The 12,040-nt window shown below is 44.2% G+C and overlaps 1 protein-coding gene across 1 annotated transcript in view; it reads left to right on the top strand.

Annotated features, from left to right (window-relative positions):
- The window catches only part of SHANK2 (SH3 and multiple ankyrin repeat domains 2), a 260,064-nt gene that overhangs the window by 233,548 nt on the left and 14,476 nt on the right, over positions 1-12,040 (top strand). Inside the window, exons 22-24 of the mRNA XM_059474299.1 lie at positions 10,201-10,260; positions 10,497-10,621; positions 11,106-11,217. Coding sequence (XP_059330282.1) covers positions 10,201-10,260; positions 10,497-10,621; positions 11,106-11,217 — 297 coding nt within the window. The remainder of the gene's footprint in view (positions 1-10,200; positions 10,261-10,496; positions 10,622-11,105; positions 11,218-12,040) is intronic.

The raw sequence follows: 12,040 nt of genomic DNA, 5'->3' as shown, positions 1-12,040 counted from the left end.
GCCTGGTACAGTTTCTGTCTGTATCTATCTTAGGTATTTACAAGGCACCTATCACCTTGGTACCTAAGCAGTTTGAGAAATGCACCCACCCCAGGAGGGATGCTGAGATACAGACAGAGGCCCAGGTCCAGAGCAGCAGAGGCAGGGCCCGGGAGGCTCCCCCGCTGTGTTCCCGCTGTTGTTGGGCTCCTGGCCCCCTTGTTGTGGCCAAGGGACATCTCCAGCCACCTGTCTGTCAGCAGGAAGAGACGGTGCCTGCCCCAGCCCTCCCGTGCAGCTCCGCTGGGGGGCAGGCTGAAAAGGAAAGATAATGGAAAGAAAAGGCAACGACCCGGTAGCAGAGGTGAAACAGGAATGGTGGGATTTCAAAAGGAGGGCTTCTTAAAGAGAGCAGCACATCTCAGGGGAGGGATCAGCTGCCAGTCCAAGTGGCAGGTAAGGCACAACACAGGCATAAATCTCAAATGTTCTTCAGTGACCAAAAGTTAAAGAAATACTTCTGATGTCTCTAAAGTTTGTGTATATCCAAAGCCCTGCTCTGTTCTTGGCCTCTGTCTCAGTCCTCTACCCCTGCAGCAGAATCAACCACTCAGTAATTCTCTGTGTATCTCAACCCAGTAATTGCTACAATCCTAAAAATGCCTAATGACCAACACAAAGGACTCTCAGTGGTGATGAACGTTGTTGTGCAAGGAATAGCACGGAATAGCAGTGCTCCAAAATAATGGACATATTCATGTACCTAAAGGCTGGAATAAACTTGGCTTTGATCAGCATGCTCAGGGCAGGATGGGGCAAACCACAACTCTCCCCTGCAGGCACACCTAGAGCAGCTCTCCTGTGGCCTCCAGGAGCACCTGCTGATCCACCACGTCAGACCAGGCTCTGTGTCAGCCCAGGGGAATCACCTGCATAGGCAGCAGGAACAGAGAATCTGTCTGGCAGATTCTGCTCCTCTGCAGAAACAGAGAACCTGTCCAACAGGGGAGAAAGGGAGATAGCCAGGACTTTGGTGGAGGCTCACCAGTTCCTATTGCATGGACCCCCTCAATAGCAGATCTCTTTTTTTTTTTCCTTAAACACAGCAGAGTCACTGAGGTAAAACAAAAAACAGCCTTCAGAAACCTGTGAATCCCAGGAGGCTTTTGGAAACAGCTGCACAGTACCCACAGTGATCAAACACTAAAGCTGAAGTGCAGTGGGTCACTGGCTTCCAGATGTTTCTGCTCCCTTTAGCACATTTGCATGCTCCTCCCTGAGTCCCTTCCTCAGCCATTTAAGGATGGAGACGGAAGTCCTGCCCCAGCAGAGCAAGGGACATGAGGTTAGGAACATGAACCTTGGAGGCTGCAGGTCTGATGGCTGCTATCACTTGGTATAAAGATACCTGGAAAAGACAGAAGTGACCTATTTTGCCTGTAAGTCATATCTATCACTGTGAGCAAAATGCTGCATGTAGGAATGGTGTGTCAGGTGGAAATTGCTAGAAAGATCAGGGAATCTGACCTCTTCCCTTTGATTCACACCCAAGGAAGCCAGCTGTGCTTCTTTGTACCCACTCTATTTAAAGCTTGAAAAGAAAGAGACTTCTTCTTTTTAAAGCAAATTAACAAGGTGAGGTCAGCCATGTTGGTGCATGCTTTGATCCATGGCCAATTTTGACTTCACATTATAGTGGCCTTCTCTTTCTCTTTTTTTGGAAGTGGCCCCTTTTCTAAGGAGTTAAAAGCAGTTAGTTGAGGTCACCCTGACAGCTGTTCCAACATAAGGATGGTTTCTGGCTGAAGCCAGCTTTGCAGTGCCCCTGCTGTGCCTGGCACACCTCTCCCACAGCCCCAGCCTAGGCACTGGTGTAACCAACCTGACCAAGATCCACCCAGAATTCAGGGTGACTTTTGGCCACCAAGGAATGGGTTTCTTGGGCAGAGACTCACATGTTCATCCAGGTGGTGTCAGCCAGTGGCCTCCAAGCAATTTTCCCATGATTGCTCCTTAGTGAAGGAAAGTTTGTGGAGGGCCATGCCTGTAACACACCCTCGGTTCCCCATGCCCATGGCAATGCTTCCCAAAGCTTCCAGAAACCTGAGTTGCTGAGAGGTGCTGAACTCCTTGTTACAAATAATAACAGTGATGGTTGTTCCTCCTTCTCATTGCCAGCCAAGTTTACCAACCTAACCTAAAGCCTGTGCATGTATTCATTATTCAGAAGTATTCGCCAAGAGTTTCCACAATTAACCTTCTGCCTAGGAGTTTTCACAGACTTTTTGCTTTTTTGTCATTTGTGTCATTGGTCACCGATTGCCAGATGCTGTTCTTTCAGCTCTGAAAGGCTGAAAAGACTGATTGGGAGAATGGCAAGTGGTAACATTTGATAGGACAGAAGGAATTTTGCAAAAATTTATTACTGCGATTTTTCAGAGAAATTTTTCTCTGGCAATTTGCCTCTGGCAAATGTGTAGACATGCACAAATAACAAAGGTATTCTGGTCCCTCTGAGTCTGAAGAAATTAGACAGTGATACCATTTACAGAAGTACTCATTAATCAGTGTGGAGTTTGGAAGTTATTGATTTCATTTTGCTTCTGTTTTTGACTTCCAGTATAGTTTGTTTCTACTACTTACCAGTTGTTAGGTGGGCTCTGTTTAGAACACTTGCCAGCTAAATGGGTTTTTAAATATGGAGAATTTTCTGTTGACATGTCAAAAGAAATGCCAAGACATTCAGTATGACCAGTAGCTCTACCAGAATGAGTATTTATGATCCCTTACCTCACTCTGATTCCATAGACTTTAATTGAAGTGTGTGTTTGCTTTGTGTGGTAAAATTAGGTCCCCTGTTTTTTTGTTCTTTTTTTTTTTTCATGTGTACTCAAATAGGAAAATGCTGAGAAATCATTTCATGATCCTACACTGTAGTTGTTAAGACAGCTTTGCTAATGAAGGAATGCAGCTATGGCTGTATTAGACAAAGCAGGAGAAGAATATCCAAGAAAGAACCAGTTCTTAGTTAGGGTGAGATATAGTCCCTTTCAAACCTCCATGGAGTGGAAGAGCCAATGATTGCATGATAGTTTGTCCCTAGAATTCATTTCCATAAGGAGCTCATGCCTTTTACAAATACAATTTCATCTTCACTTTCCATAAAACATGCAACTGGACAGTCCAGCCAGACGCAGAGAGAATATGAATACTTTGAATGTGAATACTTTGAAGTAGTGAATATGCTAAATACACGAATAATATCCATTATTTTAGCACTTAAAAGTCATGATTCAATGAAGTCACACAGAATCCCTTTTAGAGCACCATAATATTGTAGGCACACAGGGGTAGAAATAATGAGTACCACACTGTGGTAGACAGGGATTGAGATATAGGAGGAGGGATCCTAAGGTCTGTCAGAAAAAGCTTTTCATTTCATTATATTTCGCATAAAATAATAATAAAAAAAATCAAACAAAACCCTGCCCTGATTCATAAACAGAACCAAAAGTGTGGTTTAACATGACCTCAGCAACACCTTGATATAAGATATAAGATATAAGCTTACAGCTTCCACTGAGGTCTGCAGAGCAGTATTTCATAAAGCAGAAATTAATCCTTAAAAAAAAAAAAACCAAAAAGCTTTTTTCAAGGCTGGGATGCCAGAGAGTAGGCATAGCACTGATCTGGCACTCAGGCCACTGTGGTGAGACCAGCAGCAGCCTGGTTGGGTCACAACCCTACAGAGAGCAGTGCTTCTCTCAGCTGTCCCTTGCCTGAGCGTGGGGAATGCAGGACTTTGGCCTTTGGGCTTTGGCCTTTGGGCTTTGGGCTGCCTCCTTCAGCCACACTGCCCCAGGGTGATTTCTCATGACCAAATTGGCTCCCCTCAAAGAAAAAAAAAATTTAAAAAAAAAGAAGTGGGCTCATTTTTTTATCTGAAGTAACAGAAAATGTACAGAGTCCTGGCCACAGCCTCACATAATGCAGAGAGGTGCGGGACAGAGCTGGGTAGATCACACTCTGTTGTGAGCTGGTGATTCCTGTGGGTGCAAAAGCCTGAGCCTTTCCTGCTCTTTGGGAGGGCATTTTTCTCTAGAGTTGCCATGGGGAAGCACTTGCACCCAGATTTCCACCACGCACCCTCAGGCAAGGGAAGAGGTAGCCAGGGGAGGGCAAAACTCAGTTCATTTGCAGGAGACAAAGAGATCCCGGCGAGCAATGCCCTCAGATAGCATTTCCTACTGTTTGGAGAAGAGAGCAAGGAGAATCTGGCAAATGTTGGGGAGGGCATTGCTCACGGGATAACCCCACGGACGGCCACCGTCACGCTGCAGCAGTTATTTGGGAGAGATTTTGGGTGGGGTGACGTGAGACGTCGGACAAAAGTGAAGATAGCCAGCAGTGCTTCAGAGCAACAAAGGGCTGCCCTCAGCCAGTGGTGGAGCACATCTGGCACCCCAGGAAGCTCAATTGGACCCTTGGCCCTGAGCTCGTCCCAGGGATTTCTGACTGACACCACTGCAGTGCATAGGTGAGCTTCTCACTAGGTTCACTGACATTTCCTGTCACAGTCACGCTGAGGGGAATTTGGTAGCTCCTGCCTTGGGATGCAGCAGGGCTGTGTGTGTTCTGGGTACAGGACAGTGTGCACTGAGACCAAAAGTGCTTAATGACGCCAATTGCCACGTGCCCAATGCAGTCACTAAACTTTAGTCCGCCCTTCCGTTTGCCCAAACACATACACTCTGGCTTCCCAACTGGCTTATTTCTATGTGTTGTCCAATGCATGTAGATACCTCCATCTGCCTGGCCTCAGATACAGTGGTTGTTGCTCCTCTATTTGATTGCCAGATGTCACTGGGGAGCAAGATGGGGAGGTTCCTGGATCCTCGGGGCAAGCCAGCCATCACCGAGGGAGCTCGCTGTCCACGCCGGCTGAAGAACAGGAATCCTCGGTGCCTGCCTCTGACGAAGACTCGCCAGCCAGGACCACAGAGAGCTGGCAGTGGCCGCTGTCCTCATCTGAAACGCACAGCAACGTTGGGGAGGATTTTGAGGGATTTCAAACACCGGCGCGGACTCCAGAGTGCACCATGGACATACAGTCTCCCGGGGATCAGTCACTCAGTAGGACTCCTCAGTTTGAAAGTGACTCTCCTGAGGAGGAGGGAAATGATGAAATGAATGAAGAGCGCTGCGGTGTTGAGCCTGTCCCTAGGGATCGGGGTTGGAGAGGGCAGCCCCAGCTAACAGAGGGAGAGAAGCTGTTGATGGAAACCAACAGTAGGATTGTGCAGCTGCTGGAAAATATCAAGAGGGAGCATGCACAGTCCATGGGTCTCATGTCCCAGTCCATGGGCCGTATGGAGCTGCAGCTGGGCATTGTGGCTACCTCCACAAGAGCCATCCATAACTACCTGTCAGAGATTTTAGCTTTCCTCAAGCAGCCGAGGACGCAGGTCCTCGAAACGCGCATCTCCCAAAGAGCCACCCCCCATGTCGAGTTGACGTGTGCCTCGACATGGACTGGTGAGGACGCAGTGGCATCCTCCACTGTGTGCTTACCAGGGGCCGAAGGGACGAGCGACTCTCGCGACCCGCCGCAGGCCACCCTGCCTTGTCGCAGTGGCCGGCTGCAGAGAGCCATAACCGAGAGGGCCTCGCTGCCCATGCCTCCACGCCAGGCAAAAGGGGGAGGGAAGAAAAAATAACCACTCCATAGGATTTTTAGAGGTTTTTTTTAATGTGCCTGTCCTTTTAATTCTTAGCCATAAGGCCATCGGTGGCAGAGTTCAACCATTTCCTACATTGGCTAACATTGTATTCTGGCTGACTAGATTAGTCTAACATTTTGTAGTTTATATTTGCACTGTTAACGATGTGTGCTGCTGGTATTTGAAGAACATTTGCCTCTGTTCTTTCACTTTAACTTCATATGAGCATTTTTTTACTCTGTGCCAGGCATTCATTGCTTTTCTTACAAATACAAGTCATTTCTTGAGGCAGCTGTTTTTTGAGTTTTCTTTCTCCATTATCCCACCCCCTCTGAGCAAGCACGCGGGACTTGGTGGTAAGTATAGAGGTCTTGGCAATACTCGCCTCCCAAACTGTGTTCGATCAGTCTTTGCCTGGTGTTTCTGGCATGCCAGCCTGAGGTGTTGGGGTATAGCCTGTATTGGATCATGACCATTCTTATCCTCTGTGGGTCTCACCAGCTCACTTCCTAAGACCCTCGGTGGAGCTAATCCACGTGTCTTGGCTATGTCGTACAATAAGTAATGTTGCCAGGATCATACCTCATATTTCTCTTTTTGGGGGCTGTGTAGTGATGTGCCACCAGATCTATCTGGGCACCTGACTCTCGTTTTCAAAGTTCATTTGATGATGGATCTGGTGGCTTGATGGGCAGCATTATACTTTTTCCTCTGAGAGAGTCTGGGTATTCGGAACAGGAGTCACTAAGCAATGTGTTCTATGGGGATAAGAGCCATCTCCTGCAACAAATCTATTAGGAGGAGACTGTCCCCTGTAATTATCGCAGATAATAATTATTAAAGAAAAAGAAAAAAAAAAAAGAAAAAAGCAACTTGCCTAGCAGCCAGAGCTCTTGAGAATGTAAAAGTCATGACATGCTGTTGGGTACTGTGCTACTCTGTCTGTGATTAAGAGCTTTTCATCAGAGACGAGATCTGCATCTTGATAAAACACAACTACTTTCTGTGCCTTTAGGCCATCCAATTTCCTGAGGGCTGGCACCCTGAGCAGGGCATGGGTCCCATTGGTAACCCAACAGGGCAGATGGAAATGCACTTTGGCAATAAATTATTTTATATCTGTTGGTGCTGCCTCTCTCGGGGGAATTTAATATAGTGGCACTCAAATTGCTATATGCATGCAGAGGCATCAGACTGGCTTTTACATGTGGTATCCCTGACAGTTCTCTGGAAGGATGCTGCTCCCAGGAGGCCCTGGAGCAGTGGGGACAGGTTCTCACAGGTGTAGCATGGCTCCTGTGTTTGACTCTCAACAAGCCGTTGCAACTTCTCGGGAAGGTGCAGAGCAGTTTCTATGGAAAATGCCAGGGAATAATCGTAGGCTTAAAAATCCTCTTCTGTGACTACAACCGAGCCATGCTCTTTGGCTAGTGAGACATAGACTCTTCTTCCCTGTCTTCCAGTGAGGCAGAGCAGATCAGAGTTTGTTACTCTACCAGCCAGCCACAAACTTCTCCTGTAAAAGTGTGTGTGCGTGTGTGCTTGTGGCTGTACTCTGCTTAACAACTGGTTCAAGGAGGAAATGCAGCTTGCATGGCCAACCTCCAGTGCAGGCTTTTCCCACATTCCTTCCTTTTGACCTTCATCCAGCTGCATTCCTTTAAAAAATCCCATTGGAGGCAGGCTTCTTTGGGCCACACTGTCTACACACCTCACAGCAGGTGCCAATTTTTGCATCCGTTTTGTGACTTTCTTCTCTCTCTTTTGTCAGGGTTATTTGTAAAGTTATCCTCAGAGAATTTCCAACACAAGCTTGTGAGCCTCCCCTCTTGGTGGTATGAGAAATGCATGCTGTAGAGTATTTGAGCTCACAAGGAGACTGGGAGGAGAGCTAATTAGTGAGCCTGACAAATGATTCCAGTAGGAGTATATTTGGAATGTGTGGTTCGGATGCAGGAGGGGTTTGCTCTCTGGTGCTGTCAAGGCACAGGCGAGTGGAGGTTTGGCCCACCACGTCTTCTTTCTCTGGGGTGAGTCTGAGTGAGGCTAGCTGTGGTTCAGACAGTCCATTTCCTCGGCCTCAAGAGCACGTTTGATAGGGCAGTGAGGATGTTTTTGTTTCATGTCATGCTTTCACTCCAGCAGGATTGGGCAGTTGTGGCCAGGCGTTCAGATTTTGACATTTCCCACAGGACCCGCCATGTAGCTGCCGCCATTTAGGATCAGTCTCCACGTGCTGGCTGCTTCTGTGGCCTCACATTTTTTGTTGTAGTAGCTCCAAAATGACAAGTTCCACTCTACCTTTGCTTTCTGATCCAAAGACAGTAGAGCAAGAGAAAGCTGTGCAGTGCTGCCATTGGAAGCCCTAAAGGGTTCCTTGCAAAGCAGCTCAAGCTTTAACCCACCCTCCTCTCCCGTTTCTGGATGCTTTGGCTAAATGTGGCAAATGGGAGCAGCTCTAGGGTGAGAAGGACTGAAAACCTCTCTACATACAAGAAACCTGCAATAAACTCACAAAAAAAAAAACAGGGATTTTTTTTCCCCTCATGGTTTTAAGAATGGGTACCAACTGATATTTTGGTCAGATCCAAAATTAGGATCTGACTTTTAGGATTGTCTAGCAAAATCAGTGCAGTTGGAGGGTATGTATGTTTCATCCCCAACAAAAATTTTCATGCTTTTCCAAGTGTCTGTCATGGCCTCATCACTTTTTCCCTGTAGCTTTTTGTTGTCTGAATGGGTATCTGGCTACATGTGTCTGTTCAAAATAAAGGGGATCACTTCTTACGTGGTGTATTTCTATTTCTTATGTGCAGATTTTGAGTGCTTCAGTTTCCAAGGCTTCCTTCTTTCTGTATCCCAAAGATTAGTTGTTTGGCTTCTGGGATGAGAACAAGGGTGGGAGAGCCTTAAGAGGAAATCTCTGCCCAGTTGAAGCTCTTGGTGATAGATCCCCTTATGAAAAGCCTTATGAAATGTGACACAAACTTGTTTTTTTTATTTTTGAATACATGTGACAATTTTAAGAATTTTTTTCCTTTTCTCCTTCCACTGGATGATTTAAACCCCACAAAAAAAAAAAAAAAAAAAAAAAAAAAAAAAAAAAAAAAAAAAAAAAGCAGACCAATGAAAAGACTTGAATGCTAACTTCAGTTGAAAAGAAACATCAACACTACTCTTGTGAGACAGTTCTCAGCAGTGTTTAGCCTACTGGTGCTGCTCAGCCTTTCCTTTCCTGCCTGCTCCCTGACCCCCTGTGACACTGAAATACCCACTTCTAGGACAACCTTCTTCCTAACCCGAAGGCTAAAAGTTCTTCCCTCTCTTCTTCTCCTGTTTAAAATATCATCCTTGCATCAGCCAGATCTACTGTTTAGAGGGATCAAAAGCTCTTTTCCTCCTGCCTTTTTCCCATCCATATCAATATCCAGGGTTCTGAGTGTGCTGCTCTCCAGCGAGAGGTAAAATTTAAATCCCTAAATACAATACTTGGGGTAGTAACACCAGCTCTAGGTCACCAAAACCCTGGGGATTTTTCAAGTCTGCAGTATCCTAATGAAGTAACTATCCTTGTTTGGCAAATAAACAATTAACTGGGAGATGGAGCTAATTGCTGAAAAGTAGCATTGCTCTGACTCATGTTGTGGAAGCCTAGGAGCCAGGCTGAGGTGTTCCACTCACAGAAATGCCACAGGCTATGAAACTAATCCTAGTTTTGGTGAAACTTCAAAGGAAAAGACTCTAAATTAACATGATGCAGGCAAGCAAATGCAGTGGAAGGTGTAGCAAGGAAAGGTGTTGGTGTGATTCCAGTTTGGATTCTAGTAGAGATTCCAAACTCAAACTCTCTTGGTGGCTTGGGCTAGTGATTTAATTTCTTTGTGCCTTGGTTTCATAGCAGTAGAAGGGGCGAACAAAGGAGCTGTCAGGCAATAATTAGTGGATTATACTGTACTTCGAGGTCTTCCATGTGAGGGAGTAGCATTTTGTATTTAATGCTGATGAACCTTGTTTGTGACCAAAGTTGGAGATGGGGCTAACACCAGCACTCAGCTTTGGAATATCCTGATTGAACTTATCCCTGTATTTTACCATCACATCATGCAGTAGATCAGAGTCCCAAATCCAAATGTTGAAGTTCTCATTCAGATTTGGACTTGGCCTATTTTCGGTCTACTTCTGACCATGACTAAATGCATTCCCAAACTGTCCAGTTATTAAAAGAAATTTTTAAAAAACCAAAGCAACAGAAATGCATATAAAAGTTTAATTTAAACAAAGGATTCAGTTAGCAGTGCTAGCCTACAAGTCCAAGAGTGTGAACAAATCAGGATGTTATTATTTAAGGAGCATAGGCATGAAAGAGCACTTCTGGAGTACTTGTTATTGTCCAAAATATCACTGAAAATTCTGATGACTAAGTACAGTCTGCTTATCTCTATTTGAAACAGTGCTCTACGGATTCACTATTTCTAAAGGTCTTCTTTCCATTTCTATATAGATATTCTCCCTTCACATTTTGAAGGTTTGAAGAAGAGGATTGTTTTTCGAGTCACACTAAGTAAACATTAAATGCATGCAGGCTTAAAACTAAAGCATGCATGTTATGTAGCAGCAATAAAAAGTGCTCGGCTTGCACGACTTATGATGCTCAAGCGTTGCCTTGTTAAAATGCCAAAAAAACTTTTTCTTTGCATTTTTTGAAAAGTAAATCTCTTCCTTTGACCTTGCAATACTTAACTTTTCCAGTTCTTTGAACAAGTGATATTTATTTTACTGAATGCTTTTATATTACAGATAAGGTGGATGAAATAGTGCCAGTTTCCAAGCCATCAAGAATTGCAGACAATGCAACTGTGGACTCCAGAGTGGCAACTATAAAACAGCGGCCTTCTAGTAGATGTTTTCCTTCAGATATGAATGTGAGTGGGAGCCACGAAGCACTGCTTTATTCCTACTTATGTATCTAATTCCTTGATTAAATAATGCCCAATGCTTTGTAAGGGAATAATTGACATTAATACTATAGCACGTACTAAAAATTAAATGCCAGAACTCTGAAATTGCATCATTCAAGTGCAGAATTTAATCTTACAAAACTTTGCAGGTAAAAAAAAATTAAAATATGGTTTTGTTGCATTTTGGACATACTTTTCCATAACCCACCTTAAGCTGTTGCCTTGTAAATAATATCAACACACTCCACTTACAGCTGCTGTCCTTTCATGAGTGTCTAAACAAAGCCCAGCCTTCCCTTTCTCTCCGCCTCCTCCCCACAAATAACCCCAGATTCATTCTTTTCCATAAGAATTCTCAGTGAAAGGGGTAATGGATAAGGCATTATTTCCACATGGGAGAGACTTTCATGCTTTAATGCTGTTGGGGTTTCTGTTTGCTCTTTTGTAGTCCATGTATGAGAGACAGGGTATTGCTGTGATGACACCCACTGTCCCAGGGAGCCCTCAAGGTCCTTTTCTGGGTATACCTCGGGGTACAATGAGAAGACAAAAATCTATAGGTAAAACGCCTCTCTTGTATGGTTTTGTTCATTAATGGCATACTTTTAGTAACTTTGGTTCTTTCCTAAAGTGTGTTCCTCCAACATCTTTACCCCAGTGAGTTGCTGTTTAATCTTTTTACAAAGCTCATGAGAAAAGAAGTTTGTGTGTAAGGTGATGTGATTTCCACATTTGGCAAGTATGGAATTATAATTTGGTTATTTTCTTTAGAATGTTCCTTCCAACAAGGACAAAAAAAAAAGAGGTCAGTACAAACCTTTTGCAAAATGTTAGGGCAAAATATGATCCTTTTTTTCCCTTGTTATTGAGGTGAAAGCATTGTAATGCTGTGTAGTTTACAAAGACATCCTGTTGATCAAATGGACTAAAATTCACCTTTTCTTTCATGTGAAATGATGTCAATAGATGTTTTTACAACAAAGAAACAAAGAGCACACCAAATTTGGCTTTCTTTGTTCTTGTTAGTAATTTTAGCAGTGACTTTTATCAATTTAGAAATGCATTATGCTGATGTAAAATTAGCATCAAAACTATCCCAGTATTACCCAGTTTATTTATGTTAAAAGCCATATAATGTCATCTTTTGAAATGCAACATGATGGGGTTTTTTCCCAATAGGATCTTCACAGTCCCCTTGCTAAATTTCAATTGCATTTAAAAATTCATTAAGTTTCTGAGTTGTTCTATTATATGCATTGTAGAGTACTGGAGCAAGGCAGAAGCAGCTCCTCTGCACAGAATATCTTCCCTGTTCAATAGTTTTCAAAGAAAATGTGCTTTTCTACAGCCACCTTAATGATACAAAAACCCCAAACATTTGCT

This window comes from Ammospiza nelsoni, chromosome 6 (genome assembly GCF_027579445.1).
Source record: "Ammospiza nelsoni isolate bAmmNel1 chromosome 6, bAmmNel1.pri, whole genome shotgun sequence".
NCBI lineage: Eukaryota > Metazoa > Chordata > Aves > Passeriformes > Passerellidae > Ammospiza > Ammospiza nelsoni.
Note: the sequence above shows the minus strand (reverse complement) of the source record. Positions and strands in the feature narration are given on the sequence as shown.